The sequence below is a fragment of the Mugil cephalus genome, chromosome 10, assembly GCF_022458985.1.
Source record: "Mugil cephalus isolate CIBA_MC_2020 chromosome 10, CIBA_Mcephalus_1.1, whole genome shotgun sequence".
Taxonomy (NCBI): domain Eukaryota; kingdom Metazoa; phylum Chordata; class Actinopteri; order Mugiliformes; family Mugilidae; genus Mugil; species Mugil cephalus.
Genome location: NC_061779.1, coordinates 6,056,597 through 6,080,537, shown reverse-complemented (window position 1 = coordinate 6,080,537; position 23,941 = coordinate 6,056,597). Strand labels below are relative to the sequence as shown.

Sequence of the window (23,941 nt, the reverse complement as noted above, 5' to 3'; positions counted from 1 at the left end):
ATCTCGCATTCTAGAAAACAAACTATTAATGTAATCTTAATGTAAATGTTAGTAGTGATTGAACAGTGACAACGAAATGTTGTGTGTGCACATTTTTATGTTTTCCTGTTTGGTCATGACAAAAAATGCATAAAACTTACCACAAAAGTAGGTGGATTTATACAGTAGGTGGATTTATACAAGTAATCGAGACTTGATTATTTGGTATTATATATTTTATTTTATAGCTGATTTTTGTTTGATTGTATAATTTGATTTCTCCACAAACACCGACTTGGGTTTAAGAATCACAATGGCAATTTTGAAATAAACAACAATCCTGCAAACTAATCATTCTTTATTGTGTTTGCTTTATTTATTTAAGGCAATCGGTTTCCTAGATGCTATTGAGTTAACACAACTGTTCAGTTAAGTCAGACTCACTTGTTTTACTTAAGTTGGTAACGAAGAACAATTAATTTCACTTGCCATTTTCAATTAAATACAACACAATTTAAAGTAAACTCAACCAGAACATACAAAGTAAACATAACTTTACACTTTGAGTTTATGTTTACTTATCTTTTTCAAGGTAATCGATTTTTTAGGAAGTAAGATCAACAAATCAGATTTTAGAGTGTGTCAGAGGTTAAATAATCTGGCATGTTCTCTCAAATTAATGCATCGTAAACATAGGAAATACATCTGCTCCATGCAGCGAAAACTAGGCTTGCACTCTAAAACACAATGAGGTTCTGGCTCAATGTGAAAATTTTATGTAAAAATTTTCATGGATATTATTAAGTTATTCGCACTTGGCTAGTATTGAGTACATGTCACAAGACTTTTCCAGTTAGCCCAACTCTGGTACTTTAGTAAAAGCAACATGCTTATTTAAGTTAAACAAACTTCATTCTAATTTATCATAGATAAACTACGTCAGTAGTCACTGCTGACTGATGGAAACGTGGCTGCCAATCCGCAGACCACCAGACACAATAGACAGACCAGAGATAGGGCCAACCTTTCACTTATTGCACGACCGCTCTACCTCCTGAGCTACTGCCAGGCTACTTATCAGACAACGCAGCACATTACTCCTTATAGTTATTCTAACCTTTTTCTCTTCCTTTCATTCTACTCAAAAATGTTCATGCAAATTGTTACCTTATTTTTTTTAGTACAGTAACTTATATATATAAGCGCCATATGTTGTGCATAAAATTCATATAAATCTGGTAAACTGTTATTAAAACTTAATTTGGCAAATGTCCCACCAAAACTCAACTATATCTAACATTCATTAACAACAATAGTATCTTGGTCTGTATGACCATTTTAGTATGGAGAAAATCCAAGTGTGACTCAGGGAAGGATATATATCAAGGAAAGAAAAAGGATGAACCTTTCTTGAAATGCACACTGATATGTTTGTTCTGAGTCACTGTAGTTCCAGATATGTTATTACAGTATGGAAATATTCATCAGGTAACACAATGAGGGTATTCACAATCATGTTTCCCAACAGGTATTTCTAAAGATTGAAAGGATGGTCCAGTCAGTTCTTCTTCTATTGTAAAGCCACCATGCACACATAAAGCATCTTTAACATCATTTGAACTTAGTTGTTTGTAAAAAGCGTCAATAAATAATAATCATTACACTCATTCCCACTAATTTTTCCTTGCCTACAAATGGTGCATTTTTTTTTTAATTTTCTTCATCTGGGTGCTCACTGACCTATTGAGCAGAAATTCATTTCTTGTTGGTCTACTACACATGGCTTTAAAATGGTTTGATTACATTTTGGATCTCCCATCTTTGGCCAGAGCATTCCTGTATAATGAGCTTTTGGTCCTTTATTTCCAGGCATCTCTTCGTCTGCTTGTTCTTTATCTCTTTCCCCTGAAAAAGAAATATCACAAATGATTTTAAATCGTTGGAGTCACCTTAGACACAGTCATTGTTTCTTGTTCATAACAATTTGGTGTATATTTTTTAATATAGTTTAATATATTTAACCCTAACCCAATCTGAGAACAGCTGTGCTCGCTGTGTTTTTCAGTGACTTAATTTTGTGGTGCTCTCAACATTTATCAGGAAAAATCACTTTTCTTTTCTCCAGATGACAGAGATAATTATGCAGAACTTTAAAACTAATGTCATGTTCACCGAATCGCACCTGATTTACAGAACAAGTGGACAAGCTTAAGCAGGATACCATAAGTAGCCTCGAGAGTGTCAACTACTGTAGACCATGTTTCCAGGAGGACTAATGCTTTGATCCCTCAGTTTGGGCTGATGTGTCCTCTTACCATATAAGAGGCCCCAATCTCAAAAGTTGAGAAACTGGAGAGGTTGGTTAGCTCTTTTGCTAAAAAGTCGCTTTAGCAAGATGATGTTGAGCGACAGGGATGGAAAGCCAAGATTTGCCCAGTGGAAGTCGACAGCAGAGGCTTCGTGGGCATCAGGCTGCTTAAGGGCTTAGGAATTCGAGGGCAAGCCCAATGCCAAACCCTTAAACCCTCTCAGGTGCAGCAGAAGAAGCAAGTCGGTGGCTCTGGGTGAAGAGACGAGACCCCTCCTGGGCCCCGAAATTAATGCCAGATGGGCTGAAAACAGATGGGGCACACATGGGACACAAGGTGTTGCCAATGAGTCCTCTAGAGGTGTTGTGGACCAATCATCGAAGGATGGTGCCCACCCAATGACCCCAATGAAGCTTTCACCCCTCTTGAAACCACTCCTATGGATGCATTGTCACCACTCATGCCTCAGGCAGATATATATTCGTGGGTTTTCACTGGGTACTCCGGCTTCCTCCCACCTCCAAAGACATGCTCGCTAGGCTAATTGATGACCCTAGGTGTGATTGTAAGTGCGAATGGTTGTTTGTCTCTGTGTTAGCACTGCGATAGGTTGGTGACCTGTCCAGAGACCTCGTTCGATGCCAGCTGGGATAGGCTCCAGCAACCCCCCGACCCTAGTAAGGATGAGATTGTTTCACCTAATCCTAAAACAGAACTTCAGCCTTGATGGAACCAGTTGAACCCCTTTTGTGCCTGTGAAGTTGCCATCAGGCTTGTCTTCTCCTTAAACAATGAGCACTGACTACAATATCATTACAGTTCATCCTCAAGGCTTTTCAGCTTTGTAGCACCTGGTTAATGTTACACATTAGTCTGAACAGAAAACTCAAAGAAACTAAAATAACAAAGCACTCCACAAGACTATTGGCATTGAAAACACCTGCGAGCACGGCCGTTCTCTTTCTTTTTAACTGCTTTTAAATCCTTTTTATTTCGTAGTACCTGACTGAAGTCCCAGTATATTCCCATCCCTTTCTGCATAGCTTCTTTGCAGTTGAACAGGCCAGGCTCGGTTTCTTTGTTTCCCATGTCAGTTATACACCTGTTGTCGTTGTACTTGTGGGACTTGATGCCGCCAATGTACAGCTCACCATTTCCTCGGTAATACGTGATCTTAATAAAGAAAAGGTTAGAAAGCGTTGGGCATTTAAATAATCCGTCGGTGACACAGAGGATTTCTGATCAAGCACCATAATCAAAATACTTGGCAACCACATGTATAGCTACTCTACTTACTTGAGGTCCATAGTAGTAGCAATTGAAGGCAATGGGTGTGTGACCAGGTACAGGACCTTGGTCTAAGCACATATTAGCATCAAGGTTCTTCATCTGTTGATTAAGGGAGCATAATTTATGACAGACATAGCTGTATCATAAAAACACAAAGGCTCATGTAGCATTGCATTTGTCCCGTATCTTGCAGTAATATCTCTCTTACACATAATAAACAGAATATAAAAGTAAACTTACCCCTCCATAGCCAAGCAGGTTGTCCCAGGGATCCAACTTAGGATACACATTATCCAGGTACCATTTAAAAGGTTTGCAGTTCAGCCTTTTTCTGAGTTTCTTCCTCTCTGATACATCACCTATGTCAATTCCATGATTCTGCAGGGGCAAAGACAATGGCCTGTTGTATCATCGCTTAAGAAATTAAAGGGGAGTTTCTCATAGTTTCCTTGCCACAAAACGTTAAAAGCTCAATAAGAAATAAATGTGAACTCTTAAATGTGGTATATACTGTACTTATTGTACCTCAAATGGCAGGTTCCAAGCCAAGTTGACGTTGTGCTTATAATCATCCATCCAGATCTCTGCCACCCTCAGGGCATTTCTTTTCATGGCGGGAGCCAGGTCAGGCATGTAGGGCTTGTGGTTCCTCTCAATGTGGGCAATCTTGGAGCATGGAACGATTTCGATACTGCCTCCACATGTCCACACCTACATGAGCAGAAATCCCCAAATATAACTTCATGCTAACCAATAAAAATGGTCACGGATCAGGCATCACTGAGGAACGTGCCATTTTTCTGAATAAGTTACGCTAACTGCCTGCAAGCTAGAGATTTATATGAACCGTACAGATACCGTATGGTATATTCTCACCAAAACCATGGCAAGAAAGATCATTTTCTCAAAATGCCAACTCCAGTTACTATTAACCAGGGATGGGCATCGATAAGATTTTACTGATAACGATGCCATAATGGATTCTACTTATCGATCCGATTCTTTATTGAACTCCTCCTGTGAATTTTTGGTCTATAATGGTTTCGTGTAAACAACAACAATTTTATTGAGTTTCTAAACAACAGATAAGAGCTTGTGTGGGAAAACAAAAAGGAAATTGGTCACTGGATCCTCACTGGCTCTGCTCTGCCGAGACTTAGCGGTAGCTACACTCATGGACCGGAGATTGTCGAACGTGTTGCACTCCCTGTATTTAATGTCGTATGTTGGTGGTGTTGTCTCCCTTGCTTGAAATTACGGCGCTGCATAAATTTCACGTTGTGCTGTTACAGTCCCTTCTGGTGAAGTAAAGCCACACTTTTGAAAGTTTCAGTCTCTCTGCCATCACGTCTTCCTTGTCATCACGTGAGCGTCATGTGATGTAAATGACGTACTTCAATGTAAAGATTCTTCTTCTTCTTTCGTTTTATGACGGTTTGCAAACAACTTTTAGGTGCATTACTGCCACTATCTGGACTGCAATGTAAAGATTTGGCAAAAAAAAAATCGATAAACATGAAGGCTAATGATATTGATGAATGGAACCAGTTGGATCGATGCTCATCCCTACTGCTAACAGAGTAAAGTTCGCACTGTAGCAAGCTCTAAGTGTGAAGCTTGCTTTGACCCTGAGAGAGTAAATTTTCATTTACAGCACTGCTTTAACTTAGCTAGAGGCCATAACACTGGTCATTTATTCTTGTGCACTTGTCAATCTGGCTCGCTCTGTAAAAACAGTAGTCACAGCCATGTGTTTTTTGTGGCCAGTTGCGTTAATTTTTATTTATACTTCCTGCTTCACCTTCAACAATGGCAACTGAAAGTTTTGCCGAAAATTTGACTATAATTTCACCAAAGATGAATCATACAGATGTTTGTATCTCAGAACTTCCTAAGTTAACATTAACTGGATGTGTTCCATCTTTATTGATCCAAAACAATATGAAAATTGCAGAGATAGAGAAGCAGTTTTAAATACTATAACGGAGACATGCTTCTACCAGGCGGACTAGACAGTAAATATCAGAATAAAACTCAGTTAAGCAATCTGAGTACTGCATGGGTTTGCATGGCTTATCAGATGGCAAACACTGAACAGCTGTGAAAAATACCATAAGTCTGACTTTTACAACTCTAGGTGTTTGTTGAAGGAGGCGTCACTTTATAATTTTTCTCAGCAACTGCGTAGCCATATCTGTTTTACAAGGGTTATTAGGTTAAGGAGTTAGGATTTGAATTATGAGCTTTACTCACACGTATTCCCAGCTCAACATTTTCTCCACCGTACACTTTCATGCCTTCATCGAGGACTCCAATTTCTCCCAGATACTTTCTATCAGCAACCATGATCCCCATGACGGATGGACTCCTAAAATGAACAAAGAAGTAATTTAACATCCCTAGACAGAGATGATCATGTAAGTATTCACCACTATTACATTATTAAATGCCTCATTTCAGCATAAGCGTCAGGATTTTGTAAATTTGAAGAGGTTTCACTTTAACTTACTTTCCTGGCAATGAACTGTCCTTGAGTTCGTAATACTCGGGCATAAATCCCTCGTACATGCACCACAAGGCCCAGTCAAAGGCGTGAGCTGATGGACCGTATTGAATAACCTTCAGATCGTCAAAGTTGACTCTGTCAAACACAGGAGAAGCCACCACAGTTCGGTCAGCTTTGATCTGCGTCAGCAGTGGTTCAGCCCTGAAATGAATGGAAGAGAAGTCACATGACATATTTTAAACCTTCACACAGTAGACTTCTTTGATTTCTATCAAACAACTGGCTCATGTAAATACTTTTTGTTGTTGTTGTTGTGGTTGTTTGTAATTTTTAAGATGCCAGACTGGGGCTAACTTATTTTAATCTTCAAATAAGCAATGAGATAGGTTTGAATTTGGGTCAGAATCATAGACAACCCACAAATACATATTCTCTTGGTGCGATATCTATATCTAAGTATATATTCTGCATAGACAAGTGCTTTATTTATTGTCTGAGAAATTCGGCAAACACCACTGCCATGCTCACCACTACACCATCTCCATCAACAACACCATCTCAAACAAAAGCAGGAGCTTCTTTGTAAAAGTTTGTGTAAAACAGTAAAAAGGAAAAGGTCTTTTGTTTCAAGGAGCGATTCAATAGATTCTGTTCATCCATGAACGTCACGGAGAACAAGCATAGGAAGATAAGATTGTACTGATAAAGACAGTGATTCACCAGGCATGTGCAACAGTGCATCTCAAAATGTAATTTCCTGGTTCAACAAAAACCAGGCACACTGTGATATCATTTCATCGGAAGCAGAAACAACTATGTGCATGTAGCGTGGGTGGTAACCTGTTTAGCGTCATAAGTTCTTGCGTGGCAATGATGAGAGAAAACACTAAACAGAATTTTGCCACATTCCTACCACATCTCGTGGACTTCAATGTGTGCGTCCAAGATGGCCACCACGTCAGCGGTGGCAGCCCTCCACCCAGAGGCTCTGGCGAAGGCGAGACCTTGCTGCTCATTGTGCCTCACTCTCGTAATTTTGAGAGTTGGGTTCTGCTCCTCAAGCGACTTCACGTAATTATCGAGGCTCTCCTTTAGGTCCTCTAAATTGACAGAAAGGACACACGGTTAGGGGAAAACACTAAACATTTTCAATATAGCCCAGAATGCAAAGCAGACAGAAAAAACAAAGAAACATGTATTGAAGTTGCCACCATTTGGTATTTTGTAGTCCAGTGCAACTCAAGTAGCATTTACAGCCTTGGGATTAACGAAAAGTTTAAATTAAACTTGCCTCCTCAGATAACAAGGCGAGATTTCAGGAAGTCCATTTGTTTATCTAAAAATAGGCAAGTATAAAAATTTAAACTGAAATTGTAACCCCACATGTTTTGTTTTGAAATTAAAGAACTTATAGCTTTGATGAGTGAGCTTTTAAAGGCAGGCAGAATTTCATGTTTCAGCTTCAGTGTTAAGATTTTCTAATAAGCTGCTGGCTATAACATTTATTATTACCTTAACTCTTGGCAAGACAGTGAAAATGAAAAGAATGCTTTGCAAGGCTAGACTGGAGAACCCAGTCTAGCCTTGTGAATGACACAAAACCGCAGGTTACAAGCATCCAAGAAGGGAGAGCACTGTGTACGTATTCAAACCTTTGTAAATAATCATCAGCGAATGATTGTGTGGATATTTGTTAGCTTAAGATGAGGTCTCCATGTCTGCAAATGGAGCAGGTCCTCTCTACGGAGCCAGACCTGTTGCTCAAAGAGTAGACAGAGCAGGCAGTGACTCTAGAGCCTGATGCTTTCCGTGCTTGAAAAGGGATGGGTGAGGGAGTGTCTGACAGCTTGTTGGTGCGAGTCCAAAGTTATATTTAACATAGTTTAACAATGTCTTTTTAATTAAATCAATATATATGTTCATACACAACCCCAAAGCAACCCAATAATTATCAAACTGAAAGAAAATAAAGGACCGTATGCTTATAGGTTTATAATACCTGATTTGAGCTCTCAGCAGCTGTTCTGCCACTGAAAAATTCATGCAACATGTTTATATCAGATAAGCTGAGCATAGTGTGCCAACAGTCAAGCGACCAACCATTAGAGCTGTTATCGTCCACCATTATTATCTCCTTCAGCAGGTGTTTCGGGGTGCGGTCTATGATGCTGCGCAGGGCTCTTTTCAGGATGGACAGGGCTTCATCGAGATAGATCAACACCACTCCTATACTTGGAAGATCTTTTGAATATTTCTTTTTCAAGCACCTATTCAGAAAGAGAGTGACATGTAAACATGACCGTGGCCGACTGGGTGGGAAACTTGACCAACCGTGTGAACTGCAAACAACGCATTTGAACACCATGATGGCAAAACATAAAAGTGGGCGGAGTTTATCAGGTGAAGTGCTGTAAACCTTTTGTGTGCATGAACGTGAATGACAGCTTTTTTTTTAAAACCGCATGAAATTTTGAAATTAAAGTTATACCTTGGATCCCTGGTATCTGGAAGGGCTCGATTGAGAGGGAGGCGATCGCTGAGAAAAACATTGTATCCATACTTCTCAAACAGACCCTGTGCCTCTCTTTGCTCATCCTCGGACAGGTTCTCCCCCCACTCCTTGAACAGGGGTGATTTAGGGAACAGTTTCCCAGATTTTTTCTCTGCCGGAGCGTCTTCATGGGGCTGGATATTTGCCTGTTTCTCCTCTGGCTCCTTCTGGACGGCTGGTTGTTGGACAGCTGCAGCTTTTGCTCGTCTTTCATCGTCGAGCATCTTGTGCATGGCCTCCTGCTTTTCCTCGAAATCTTTGAGCACTTTGTCTGCACAATTTCAACAGATGAAAGAGAACGGGGAAGGACAACGTGAACAACATCCTTTTTTATCTGCATTTTGTGAAGTCGTATATGGGATAAATGAAATTAGCTTGCGTGACATAAATTGGGAAGTTTGTGATACAGCGTTGGATTCACAAAACACAGACACAGAGAAAAGGAACATGGTTTAATGTTTATAAATTAAATATTTACATACATTTTTATCAATTGCAATTGCAAAGATACAGTGTTTTTCTTCTTCTGTATTAGAACAGTATTTTTAAAAAATCTTATGTATATAGATGTGTGGGTGTGTGTGTGTGTGTTTAAGTAGAACTGGAAAAAAACAAACAAAAAACTCTTCCCTGCTGGAGAAAATATTAATTTCAACTCACGGATATTTCTGATGCCTTCCTCCACGTCAGAAAAACGTGATGGGTCCAGACCCGTGTTAGTCTCCGATCTATGCACATACCCGCTACTCAGGAACATGCCCGCGTAAAGGACGAACCCCAGCCCCACCAATATGATGACCGGCCGCTTAAAGGACGCGATTCTCATTTTGACTCTCATGCAGAGTCCCCAGGTAGGAAATAAAATCCCAGGCGCCACTTACACTTTCGCACAGCGAGCTCTGCACCGACTGGACGGGCAGGTACATCCTAATAACGACATGATGAGTATGTAAATCCGATTCCAAGTTTACCGAGCACGGTGCGCCGACTTCCTCTGTTGCCCATATTAGGCGCATATGTCCCTGAAGCGAAGGGAGGATCAGAGCAAAACTAAAGCACCTAAAAATGAGCGCAACGAGGTTAAATTAATTATTGTCTTTCTGGCACGTTGCACAGGACGTAGTTAAAATTTGAACATGAACAACCCGCGCCCCGATTCCTGACCTTAGACGCTCCCCTCCTCTCCTGACGCATGCGGTGGGAAAGTGAAGGTGGAGGCTGAGGAGTGAAACGGGTCAATGGAGTCGGATTGATGGGGCATCAAGAGAGAATACTAATAAAATTGAATAAAATTAACTAATTAATAAAATAAAACTCTATTCAGTATGTGCTATAAAATAAAATGCCCTGCTAACGTTCAGTTACCTTGATAGTCTGGCAGATCATTTTATTGGCACTAATACAATTATTGGTCAGACTTTTATCAGAAACGTGAGAATTTAATATTGGCGAGTTCCAACACCTGGTGGATTTCTTTTTACTTTTTAGTGTGCCATACACTTATTGGGAGCATTTTATGATCATATCGTCAGAAAGGTAAGATTTGCTTTAATGAAGTGACTTTTTTTATAAGAGAGAGAGAGTAGATGGAGTGAAACTCAGGCAGTAACCAGTTTAACCTGAAAACCACATGAGGGTTTTGTTGCCATTTGTTGCTCAAGCAAAACTCAACATTCAAACATTAATGCTGGCATGTGTTTGATGAGTTGGATGGATAAACTAAATTTGGGATCATTCTGGCTGCATTGTTGTTGTTTTTTTATGATAAGCTACACTAGCATGGGCAATCTGTTTTGTTAAAATACCGGACAAACTATTTATCTAATATATTGGACAGTTTTGTGTGTGTGTGTTGTTTTGTTTGTTCGTTGTTTTTGGCACAGCAGTGACTGTAGCTAAGTGTAAACGTTCGCAAGCTAACATGCTACAAGCTGCTCACTTAGCACCACACAGCATCAGACTAGCTTAGCTGCAGGGTCAAAATGAGCAGACATTTAGACTTGTCATAGCAGGTGAAGCGCAACTGGTGTTTTCCACAGTTAGTACACTTTTCTTCTGCTCAGCAAACACGGGATGATAAAAGCTTGTACTATTTTTTTTTTCTATAAATATATTTAAAAGGAATGAATGTGTGGTATAAGAACTACAATTGAACTAATTTCACGTTTCAAAGAGAGGCCAAACTTTGTGTATACTTAAGGTTCCCTGACATGGTTTATAACATTAACACGCTTTATTAGTGCCAATAAATCTCTTCAATAATCAGAGCAGCTCTGTGAAAGTGTGTTTGACATTGCGAGTCAAGCGTTGATCATTTATCTTTTACTGTTTACTTTAATGCAGCCTACAGGCTACATTGACTGGTTAGCCTCTGCATTATACTGAATGCTGATGTGGTGACATCATGGCGAATTAAAAAAAAACAAACAAGGGAGCCGCCATGTAATTTATTTGCGTGGTAAATCTATCATGACCACCTGTCACACCAATAAGAATAAAACAATGCAGGGAATTTAAGATCACTGTTCACTGAGTTTTAGCAACTTAAACCGACAAGTGATGCATTTGAGTCTGAAAAAAATGCTTTTTGTTGCTTTTCCACTTTTGTCCGTTGCAGTGCTAATGATATTTCCTAACTACTCTGCTCAAACCGACTTGAGTATACTAATTCCATTAGTTTGTTATTCCTTCCCTGACTTCATTGTGCATTCAAAATCTAACCATTACTTATTTCGACCACTTCCTTTCAGACCGCGCAGGATCATTTGGATGAGTTGTAGATCTCTAAGTTGTAAAAAACTGAATTCAAGCCAACAGGAAGTGCATATATGAGATGTTTTGTAGAGATAACAACTTGTCAACTTGTTTTGTGTTTGTTTGATTTCATGTCATAGGTCGGCTTCTTGATGCTCTGCGGAGGCATGACAAGGTGGAACGTATGATTCGAAAGACAAAGGTTGAAATCTATGTCCTGATTTGTCCTCATTTAATACTTTTAGAAATCTATCTGATAGGAATAAAAGTGTATTATAAAACACACATTGGAAAAGTTTTCAAAGTATTTGACCGAATTAGTTCAAACTTATTAAACTGAATTTTGCCTCCTTAGATGTAACTAGATGGGCTTAACTACACTGTCAAAATATGCTCAACTTGGACACACAGACTAGCCACAACATCATGACCACTGACAGGTAAATAACATTGACCACCTTGTGACAATTCAGTGTTCTACTGGGAAACCTTTGAACCTGGCATTCATGTGGATGTTACCAACCCCCTAGACCAGGCCCCCACTAACAACATTGTGTTGCCAGACACCACAGAACAAGGGAGACCTATTAGGAAGGTGGTCATGATGTTATGCCTGATCGGTGTATACATGAATAAATGGAATCAATAAATTTCTCTTTTCTGTCTTATAACCTGTTGCTTTTAGTATTTTAATATATGATATTCAATATTTTATAAAAGTAAACTACTTTTCATTGCCTGGTTGGGGGGTCTGATTCTCCAGAGATGAGCCACTCAAGTGCCCTGCGGACTCAAGGTTTTACTGACTAGTCGACTTTTCTGCTCTACTGTGATGCTGTATTGATGCCTCTAAGAAAACAGGTGAGGAGCAAACTAGCAGCAAACTAGCAAACTTCTCTATAGATGAAGTCCATTCCACTATGAGATGCAGGATATCCTCTATTCCATTCGTCATGTTTTATCAGTGGACTTTGTTGCTGTGGTTGTATAGCTGTTTTTTTTATTATGGTGTTTATGGCATCAATGGCTACGGCAAACAGTAGACAATCCCCTGATATAAAAACCCTTTTATACTGTCTTAAGTGTAATATCAACGGCTAGTCAAATCGACTTTCATCACATATTTACGGTGGCCTTTAGTCAATTTTAAAAGAAAGTGTGAGTCGTTCAGCCCCTACTGCAAACTGGAAATATCTTTAGTTGTGAATGCAATTGTGTTTCTTACTTGTGATACAGGTTTGTGAGACATAGATTAAAACAGGTTTGATGATGGGCTGTGACTGGAGGTGAATGCACCTCTTGGCAGTTTCTCACATTGTTTTATAACACCAGTTTTAATGCCACTAGTAGGTGTGGCGGCTCGCTGAATGTCATTCGCCATGGCAGAACATATTGTCCTAGGATGTTCTTTTCTCACAGTCTCTCACAAACTCAAACAAAGCTTTGAAGTGGACATCTTGATTGTGTATTGGTCAGTGAAGCAACATTCACAAAAATCCAGTTTGAAACAGTGACACTCTGAAACGTTGGTAAATTCACTGTAAACTCTGTGCTTAAAAAGTTGCCATGGGATTTGTGATCGTCCATTTCTGTCCACTGCACTCCTGAATGATGAGCTCATAGTTTGAGCCTTTTTCCTGGGCGATCTCAAGACATCGGTTGGATGATTTGTTCCTGATTGCTTGACCCTGCAAGCCAAACAATAGTAAGAAAATCTAACATCGTAGCAAACATATTAAAGCGTATGTCTCAGAGTTGGTCAATTTATCAGAAATTTTCACTGCATGTTATGCTTTTCTCTCTTTTGTTTCTCCCTACAGATATTAGACCCTTAATGTAGTAAGCCCGTTTTTGGCATCAAATGTTTGCCGTAGGTACAGCATGGGGTAACAATCCTGTTGGCAAGCAAGCAAATATGTGATTTCAAACTTGTCAGCTGAATGGAAACTGTCAAACAATGACTGACGCGTGACTGTTCATTACGTCCAAGTACATGGAAACTAGAGTTTCCTTGAGGATCTAGATGTTATCAGTTAATATCATTCACCACTGTCACCACTGAAAACTTGGCTTGCACTCTAAAACACGATGATGACGTGCTGGCTCCATGTGAAAATTTGATGTAACAATTTCCATGGATATTTTTAAGTTATTTGCACCTAGCTAGTATTAAGCACAAGACTTTTCCAGTTAGGCCAACTCAGTTACTTTAGTAAAAGCAACACGCTTATTTAAGTTAAACAAACTTAATTTTAATTGTGTTAAAATAATAATATGTAGCGCTTTATCATAGATAAACCACGTCAGCAGTCACAGCTCGCCGACCACCAGACACAATGGACAGACCAGAGATAGGGCCAACCTTTCACTTATTGGACGACCGCTCTACCTCCTGAGCTACTGCCAGGCTACTTATCAGAGAACACAGCACATTACTCCTTATAGTTATTCTAACCTTTTTCTTTTCCTTTCGTTCTACTCTGTTCATGCAAATTGTTACCTGATTTTTTTTTTGTCAGAATAAATTTTAAGTTATGGAATATGTTGAGTTAAGGCAGAAATATCTGTTGCAAATTCATGTACTACTGAGTTGGGGCAACTCTATTTTCATTTAGACCAACGTGTTAAATGAAGTTATCAACTCATTACAATGTCTACACATAACAAACGTATTTCTTATGCAGAAAAGGGTATTGATTTTGAGCTATACTTACTAACCCCATGAATCATTTTTTTTTAGGGTGAATGTTGTCAGTTAAGGTCTTACTTGTTTGAAGTCCCAGTGCATATGAAACTTGTTTTGCTTTGCCTGCTGGCAGTCAACCAGATTCGGCGTGCTTCCAGAGCCCGGATCAACCAGGCAGCGGTTATTGTTGTATTTGTGAGATTTAATCCCCCCAATGATGATTTCACCATCTGCGTTGTAGTAGCAGAGCTGGTGAAAAGGATATGATGTGAATTAATATGTTGATTTATTATAATTTCAGTATCAAGTCTTTATTCTTGTTCTGTTTTTGGATTACCTGTGGTAGTTGGAAGTGGCACACATACAAGATGGGGATATTTCCTGGAACAGGCCCCTGGTCCACACAGAAGTCCTTAAAAAGTGCGTTCTGCAGCTGTATTGTCACAAAGATTTATTTTAACTATCTTTGTGTCATATCTATAGCCATACAGTTGTTTTTTTAATGACTGAAAATTCCACTTACCCCTCCATACCCCAAGATGTTATCCCAGATTCTTGTGTTCAGACTCTTGTAGACATTATCCAGGTACCACTTGAAAGGTTTACATTTCAGTCTTTCTCTGAGCTCCTTTCTCTCAGAAATGTCGCCGATATCAATCCCATGATCCTGTGTGCAGGAACGATGGAAACTTTGCTTAAAATATATGTTCATTTAAAATGAATACTCATAATTCTAAAAATGACAAAACTATGACAGTCTCTCAGTGAGCCATCATGCACAGTACCAGAATACTGAAACAGAATCACCAAATAACATTCAGTCATCACTGGTGTTTACGCCATGTGGTCAACACCAAAACCTGCAGTTCCTCAAAAGACCACTTGAGGTTGGCATCAAAAGTTAGTTAATTTGCACAAACCTCCACAGTAATAAATAAATAGCCTGGTGCAAAAATGCAATTTACTATAGACCCCTTCATGGTTTGTAAACGATGTGACATTTGTTTTCGCATGAATGGATGAGGAAAGCGCATATTTTAGAGGATATACTAGAGAATATACTAATACACTAATCCAAAAGGCGTTGAATAAGGCCATCTGGACATGTAAAATTTCTTGAAGACGTTTCGCCACTCATCCGAGTAGCTTCTTCAGTTCTGATAGACTAGTGGGAAATTGAGGTTTAAATAGGAAAACTATGTGAGAACATTCACCAGAAACTTGCTTGACCAGAAACTGGGGTCACTATTTCCATAATGGCTGGTGCTTACCTGTCGTTGAATGGGGGGAACTTTGTGCCCAGGCTATTTACCCTATGAATGGAGCTCTAATGAGGCTATAGTTGGCTATAGAGGCTCGAGGTGTAAATGGTGTTGAAACTTCTTGGGGTCAAAAAGTCAAAACTGAATTATAAATAGATGGTAAATTAAATCTCAGTCCAGTTTTCCCATTTCCACTGACATAGATTGCTCCCTTCACTCCTCTCTCAAACCATCTGGCCAGGACTTTGACGTTGTTATGTTCAAAAGAGTGTCCTTTGTCCTTCAGGTTTGAGGTGGACTGCTGAGTCGTTCCTGATGAGCTGGCTCTCCTGTGTTGGGCCATGCATTTGGTGATGGGTTGTTTTGTTTCTCCAATGTACAAGTCTGTACATTCTCTCAAGCACCACTTCGTTGAGTAATGCAGAATGTGCTGTTCAGTGTAGTGAGGACAGATGGTTTAAAAGAGGAGAAAATGAAGCCATCAATGTCCAAGTGGAAAAACCTTCTCCAAACAGAGGACGTGGACTGAGTTGTGTGTGAATAGTTTGTTGTGCCTGTTGACTATACATCTCTGTTTCCGCTTGGTGGGGCACAGCCGAGATGGCCCTGGCCAACTAGTCAACTACTGCTGGTGAAATGCGCCTGTACAGCGCACACTTCGGGTTGGGTAGTGGAGCCCGAAGTTCAGGGCCCCAGAGGATTCTCATTGGATGATTAGAAGCAAGGGTGGGGCTTGCACAGCTTTCGCTAGCTCAGCTAATGTAGTAACATAACATATCTTATTCACGTTTCATTCATTAATTGCATGATGAATCGAGTTGACTACCTGGCTGGTGCTGCGATTTAGGACTTGAGCAGAAGTTGGAGATTAAAGGTTTGGGACCACATAGACTGGAGGATTTAATAATTTCTCAAGAGGGAAAAGACAAAACTAGGTAATTCAACCAGGAGCGAGGAGGAAAACTTGGTTAACCGGGAGCTTGTCAAAAAGGCACTTGGGGAGTCTAATTTATTTTTCATCTAAATGGAAGTGATAATGTAGTTTAGATACTGTTTGAATTATCATGGAATTTGGGTATGTGGTATCGTGAGAACTTGAACACTTTTAATATGATAATATGCCATCATTGGTACAGCTTACAGACTGATAAGATCTTTCACTATATTAACAATGTGGATGTCAGCATTTTGTCATATTATATCATACATAAAGTCTAGGAATATATACAGCACCAACCTTCAAAGGAACGCTCCAAGCCAAATACACATTTTTCTTGTAATCATCCAGCCAAATTTCTGCAACTCTCAAAGCATTTCTCCTCATGGCAGCACTGAGATCAGGTGCATATGGTTTATGTGCCCTCTCAATGTGAGCTATCTTGGAGCAAGGGACAACCTCTACACTTCCCCCGCACAGCCACACCTTTAAGAGACATATCAGATGGACAGTTATGATTGTCCGCTGTAACTGATTTAACTGCCATCTTAACTATTAGTGTTTATGGCGACTCACGCGAATCCCAAGTTCAACATTTTCTCCCCCATAAACTGTCATTCCACCATCAAGGCCACCGATTTCTCCAAGAAAACCTCTGTCTGCAGCAAAGATTCCCATCACAGAGGGACTCCTGTGCAAAAATAGCACTCTTATGATTGTGCGTCTTACAGAGGCAATGCCCTAATTAATAGCATGCAGACTAATCTGTTGCAGAAATATAATTAAAATGAATGATAAATAAGCCTATTATGTGTGCACCACATACTTCCCTGGTTGCGATGGATCCGCTAACTTGTACCACTCAGGGCTAAAGGTCTCGTACATGCACCATAATTGCCAGTCAAAGCCTTGAGAAGCTGGCTCATATTTTTGTACATGTAGGTCATCAAAATGGACTTTGTCGAACACAGGGGACACCACCACAGTCCTGTCAGCTTTGATCCTGGCCAGCAGAGGTTCTGCCCTGCAGAGGGCCATTACATTGAAACAATTATCAGAATAGGAAGTTAAATTGATTGTTTTTCCAGATTATAACAGAAGTTTAAGACAATGGAGATCCAGTTTGCAGTTGTTATTTTACTGATGTGCCTACCATCCCTCTGTGGCTTCAATATGGGCATCCAAGATGACTACAACATCTGCTGTGGCATGCTCCCAACCTGAGATCCGGGACTGGGACAAGCCCATTTGCCGCTCGTGCTGCACTTTCTTGATGAGTCCAGGAATTTCATTGTGGATCTGATCTATATAATCTTGTAATGGTTTGCCAAGGTCATCTGAAAAAATATAGAAAAAGTTGTATTTCTAGTGCTAGCAAGGTGCATAGAGCAGGAAAAGAAATTGATATTCATCTGAAAATATAGTCCACAGTTAGATCTACATTTAAATAAGTAATGATCGCTACAGGAAGATGGTTTATATTCGCCAATCAGATATGACATTATGACAGTTATCATTTTCATCATCTCATGACAATTCCGAGTTCTGCTGGGAAACTTTGGACGGGGCATTTGTGTAGGCGTTACTTAGACACCTAGCTAACTAACAACAATGTGTTGCCAGACACCACAGGACACCTCCAGAAGGCCCATGTCCATTCTCTGATAAGTCACAATTGTTTTGGAGGCACAGTATCAGTGTATATATTAATACAGTACGTATGTACACTACCGGTCAAGTTTTAGAACACTCCAATATTTCTTTCTTATTTTTTTTTTTTGTTTACTCAAATTTATGCAGTTAAATGTTTCACTTTACTCTGAAATGAAAGCTAAAAAAAATCATGGTTCAATATATAACCCAAAATATGTTATAAACTTCTTTGGCTGATTAAACATGTGAACACACTTGGAAATTAAATATTTTTCAGAGAGTTCTTTCCAATTTTGTTGCCGAATTTCCCAGAAATGTGTTGCTTTCACTCTTCTATCCAGTTCATCACAAATGGGGAGAGACTGGGCCATGGTCCATTCCAGCTTTCCATCTTGTTTTTATCCTGAGGTAGTTCTGGTAGAGCTTGGACTCATGTTTTGGGTCATTATCTTGCTGTAGGAGGAAGTCCTGACCAACTATACTAGACGATACTGTTTGCTGTTGTAAGACTTTTAACTGGTAGTGTATAATAAACAAGCCCTACAAGGTCAGTGTTAAACTTACCGTAAGTGCTACAGTCATCAACCAGAATTATTTCCTTCAGCAGGTGCTTTGGAGTGTGGGTGATGATACTTCGTATTGCCCGCTTAATGATAGAAAGAGCCTCATTTATGTAGATAAGCACCACGCTGGCAGTCGGCAGGTCTTTGGGATAATCCTTGGCCAGACATCTAAATGAATTAAGATGGTATTTTGTTTTAAACCCAGTGTTTAGTCCCCACACACGCAATCACTCAGAATAGGGTACAATTTAAATACCTGCTATCTCTCGTATCTGGAAGCTTCCTATCCAGTGGAATCTGGTTACTCAGATAGACGTTGTAACCATAAATCTGATAAAGAGCTTCGGCTTCCTTCTGTTCCTCTTCCGATAAGTCACTGCCCCATGTTTTAAACAGGTGTGAGTCTGGGTACAGCTTTGGCACCACAACTTTCTGCTTCTCCTTGGTCACTTTTGGAAAATGTTTGTCGTTGGAGGTCTTTTCATCATGTACCTCTATCAGCTTTGCTTTTGTGGAGATTGGAAAATGAAAGTTATAAGGAATGTTATTGCAGTCCTTATGTTGTTATTCCATTTCTCAAAATAGTGTTGTTAAAAAATGTATTTTGAAATTTGGCTCAAAAGATTGCTTCAACATCTGACAACCTCCACACACTTCCATTTTGAAGGCGCAGGAATAGAGCTAACTTTGTTGTGCCGTACATTCATACTGTGTTTATGTACTCACCAAAGTCCAGGATTTTGTGTTACTTTCTTCCGGTCTCTGTCTGTCTCTTAATCTTGGAAATATTTCTCAGTCTTCGGTTCAGTTTGGCCATCTCACTCAAATTGTTGTTCACTCGCAATTTTGTCTTTTGAACCCGTAATCGCGCTGCCCTTTTGTACTCGGCCTTGACGCACGAAACTCACAACCGCATTTTATCACACATAATAATTTCGCTCTTTTTTTTCTCCAAATGAAATGAAATGGGTTTCGCAATAGCTTGACACAGATAGCCCGTCGGTACCAGCGATTTTACGTCTGGAAAGTGTGTCTTGAATGCAGAACTAGCCATGATCTGTATCTGTATCATGTCTGTTGTGTATAGAGCTGGAGACCCAGTATGTAACAAAAGCAAAAGACTTCAGCACCTGAAGGCTGTCCTCTTTGTAAATGACTAAACAGTCTTTTCTTATACTTTGTGGGTCTCGCTGTGGATGACCATGAAATTTGGCTGTTTGATTGGTAGGGATCTCTTTCTTATCAAAAATAATAAATACTTGCAACAGAACATAAAGCATGAGACTTAATAAACGCAGTGATCACAGTAAATATGAAACCACATACTAAGCCTGTGTACTAGCCTGATTCAGTATTTATTGAAATATGCTAAATGAGATCAGTAGCTTGTGCTTTTCATTAAAGTTCAGTAAATCTGCCAAGGTCCCAAATATAGACCGTTGTAAAAAATAAAAAAAAATTAAAAATACATTGACAAAACAATAAAAATTAAAACTTCATGTTAAGATCGTCTTAGATTTTGACATGCATGCAGTTAATTTAATTAACAATGTGCATCTCACAAAACACGAAATTCACTTTAAGCAATGAAGCAATTACTTGTTTCTCCGTATTCTTGAATTCTTCTTGAAATTTTGTGACCTCAATAGAGCCAGAAGCTAAACTGTGCCTTTGCATCTTTTATAAATTTGCTTTTGAATATGTCACTCACCCAGTTTGTCTATGGTCCGTTCAATTCTGTCCAGTTTATCCCTCACAACTTGTTGATCCATGACGCCCGCAGCAGATTTTTCTGCTCTTAAACTTTCGATCATGTTGACAGCAATGTATATTAAGAGTAAAACTCCTCCAAGTATTACAACTCTTCGCATATGTGTCCTCATTGTAGTTTTTCAGGAGGGTATCACAGTGTTGACGCTACAGCAACTTCTCGTTCCACCAGGTTTTACAGCTTAAGCGGTACAAGGTACACCAAGGTAAACCCTCCTGCCGTTTTCACATCCCGCCCTTAGTTTACTTACTTTAGTATTTCCGGTCAAAATTGATTGGTCTGTTTAAACTGCTCTTAAATTAGCACAAAAAAACATTTTTCACCACCAAATTTTTATTCAACATTCTTAACAATGTGAAAAATGTCTCAAAGTAGTGTTTAACATGAATTTATAGAATTAGACATGAAATAACTGCAGTGAAAATACAAATAGGCACTGAAAATGTATTACAAAATGAACATGTGATGTAAAAAATGAATGGAAAACCAAAGACCAAACTCAACATGAAGTCGTGTGTGTGTGCATCACATTTGCAGCAATGGACACATGGACAACATGAATCTGTTATAAGGACGTAGTTGCCCGGAATATAGACCTGCCAGACTCTGGATTCCACAGACTTTTTGTAGCCTCATTGTTTGAGTGACATACTCCGGCTAAAATCAATAGACCTATGCTTGGAGTTCTACCAGGTCGATTTCTCTCCAGGTGTCCCCAAACACACGCTTCCTTTCCAGGTTTGTCATCTCCAGTATAATTCTCTCTGTAACAAATTATTTGAACTAAAACAAAATCTGGTTGTGGTTACTTACAGGTTACTATGCTGTAATATTACTGGTACAGCCTGCTTGAGATCAAATTGGGCTGTATGTGGTCTCTGTGGGCTCTAAAAAACGTTTAAAATGCCATTATTTCATCAATTTACCAGTAATTGTTCTTGACAAGCAATTGAGATCAATGGAGCTCCGTCCCTTGTTTGGAACAATTGGTGCCCCCATAACCTGGAAGTGTCGTTTTTTACAATGGAAGTCAATGAAAGTGTCGCTCTGGTGTGCCCAAAATGTAGGGGATGGATGGAAGGTGTGACCTGTGAGTCCCCAAAAGTATAAAAGACGAGAATAAAGGCATTTACACTGTAGAGTTTGGGTGTGGTGACCTTTGTACACTGTGATGCTATTCTTTGTTGTTGGCACTCTGATGCTCTGACTGCTGACTTATGAGGGGCTGTCAGGGACATTATTCAGAATTACCATTCACACACACTACTGAAATGTTCTCACACAAACAACTGAAATGTTATGCTCTCACACACACTAGTGAAATGCTCTCATATACACTACTGAAATTTCAGTGTAACAGGAAGGTGGCTCAAAAGAGGAAGTGTAGGCTATTTTCTTCTTTGGAGCATTCTGAGGACACACATGCTGTCTACATGGTGGATAATCGCTGGAGGGAAGTGACAGTGCTTAAAATGAAACTGTTGCTCTTTGTTTTTTGTTTATTAGTGCAAACTTTATGTTATGACGTGAAAGGGAATGAAGAGGATGTAATAGTTTTTTTTTTACAAGCACTTTGCAGTGTATTAAATCGCTTCAGAGAAATGAGCCCAATAATTTTGACCAGGAAAGGCTTTATAGAGTATACTATGATCCTTTGAATAGCGATGTGAGTCACCAACTGCGATCACTGCACAGGTGTATTCGCACCTCTGTACAGACACAGGCCACTACTGGGAATTGAACCATTACGCTATGCAGTTATGTCAAATCAAGAACTGGATAGCCTTGTGACTGTAATATTACAGAGTACTCCAAATGCAGGGGAAACCTATGTCCTTGGAAGCCTGAGATCACGTGACTTAAGAATCCAGCGTTGGCACGTCAGAGACGGTTTGTATCGAGTGGACCCTATTGGGCGATCATTTAGATGCCGTCATGCTATAAGGCGGAGGGTCTACAGTGTTCAGACATCCAACCAATTATGGTAAGCCCATTGTGATCATTTTTTAAGTAAAGGTACCATGCCACACCATTAAAAACAATGTACAATAAAGTCCAGCATAACCTAAAGTTACTTTAAAGTATTTACTGTGCTGGAAAACACGCCATGTCAGTGTTTTAATATTGCTTTTGTTGTAGTTTTCTTGTTTCATAATCTTGTTTCCTTGTTTCTTCCATTTCACTGTTGTAGATATTTAAGATTATTCTTGTTCTAAGCTTTTATGTCTATCCCATTAGTGCACAAGTGTCATAATACCGATTCTGGTCTCCCAACAGGCATTTCGATGGAAACCACAAGCTGGTTAGGTGGTGTCTAGTCATGCATGGCTGTGTTGATGGCTTCAGTCGGACTATTACAGTATATACCTGCGGTGCTTGTCCAATAACAGAGCCTCAAGTGTTCTGTCATTATTTTTGGAGGGCGTTGAGAACTTTGGTTTACCTGCAAGGGTCAGATGCGATCATGGCATGGAAAATATACTTGTTGCACGTTTTATGTTGGAAAGAAGGGGACTGGACAGTGTCATTACAGGTGTTTCAGTCCATAATCAGAGTATTGAAAGACTGTGGGCAGACACCTCTTCAGCTGTGGCATTCAGGTGTCATAAAAAACATTGGAATTCAAGCAGTTTCAACAACATTATTCATATGGATACCCACTATGGCATCAGTGAACACGAGCCTTTGCCAGAACTTCAAACTAATAATAACGTTACAATTTCAGATATTAACATAACAATCAATGAGACCACAATGAATATGGTTCGACAAGTGAATCCAGTGGAAAATGATGGGAACTATGGAATTGATGTGCTTTCCTCACTCATGCACATGTTTCAGTACGGAGGCTATGTTAATGTTTTCTTTCTTTGTTTTTTTTTACTGTTTTGTTAACATTTTTTTAAACTAATAAATAATGTGTAAATGAGAGATGGAGATAACCTGATGCAGTTAACACATGTGTTGGCCATCATCTCATTTGTAAATGAACTCAACAGACGGACTTGGGGAAAAGCCAATAGGAGGGACTACAGACGCTCCAGTTGCGAAGGCCAATATCTTCTTTATTTATGTTATGACGTGAAAGGGAATGAAGAGGATGTAATAAGTTTTTTTTTACAAGCGCTTTGCAGTGTTTTGAATCGCTTCAGAGAAATGAGCCCAATAATTTTGACCAGGAAAGGCTTTATAGAGTGCTTGATGACCATACAAGAACTGTATCTGCTCTTCATGCGGTGGTGTCCTGTTTTTGTTGTAGTTTTCTTGTGTTGTAGTTTTCAGTGGTGTAGAAGAGAAGTCATCATCTTCTATGTAATTGATATTTATGGGTGGGGGGGGGGGGGGTCTCTTTTCTTTTTTTCATACCCAAGTGTCCTTTACCAGTACAATCAATAATATCAGAAACAAAATAAAAAGAAACTAGCATTGCTCTTTTGACTGTTGGTTCAAAATAAATGCCCGAGCCGAAGACTTACAAGTTTAACAATTTTTAACTGCTTACAATATTAACAAAATAAATATTTATCTCTGTAACTGTAACATTCAATTAGTTTACATATGTAACAAAAACAACCACCCAAAAGAATAGTTTTTAACCTGAAATGAAATGTGCTGGAGCAGAAACTACGACACGGTTTGGTCACAACAACAACAGCAAAAAAGAAGTATACAGCGGCGCC

The 23,941-nt window shown here is 39.4% G+C and overlaps 2 protein-coding genes across 2 annotated transcripts; both read right to left on the bottom strand.

Moving 5' to 3' along the window:
• Window positions 1-200: 200 nt before the first annotated feature.
• LOC125014837 (probable polypeptide N-acetylgalactosaminyltransferase 8) lies at window positions 201-12,664 on the bottom strand. Its single transcript, XM_047596283.1, has 11 exons — window positions 9,296-12,664; window positions 8,573-8,906; window positions 8,185-8,351; window positions 6,998-7,184; window positions 6,088-6,285; window positions 5,832-5,946; window positions 4,104-4,289; window positions 3,819-3,956; window positions 3,585-3,677; window positions 3,291-3,461; window positions 201-1,884 (listed from the first exon to the last, which is right to left on the bottom strand). The coding sequence occupies exons 1-11, from the start codon at window positions 9,471-9,473 to the stop codon at window positions 1,765-1,767; spliced, it is 1,887 nt and encodes a 628-aa protein (XP_047452239.1). The 5' UTR covers window positions 9,474-12,664; the 3' UTR covers window positions 201-1,764.
• Window positions 12,665-12,693: 29 nt separating this feature from the next.
• On the bottom strand, window positions 12,694-23,571 carry LOC125014838 (probable polypeptide N-acetylgalactosaminyltransferase 8). The gene is made up of 11 exons (XM_047596284.1): window positions 20,202-23,571; window positions 18,747-18,996; window positions 18,492-18,658; window positions 17,428-17,611; window positions 17,101-17,298; window positions 16,851-16,965; window positions 16,575-16,760; window positions 14,599-14,742; window positions 14,413-14,508; window positions 14,157-14,324; window positions 12,694-13,077 (listed from the first exon to the last, which is right to left on the bottom strand). The coding sequence occupies exons 1-11, from the start codon at window positions 20,371-20,373 to the stop codon at window positions 12,943-12,945; spliced, it is 1,815 nt and encodes a 604-aa protein (XP_047452240.1). The 5' UTR covers window positions 20,374-23,571; the 3' UTR covers window positions 12,694-12,942.
• Window positions 23,572-23,941: the final 370 nt, after the last annotated feature.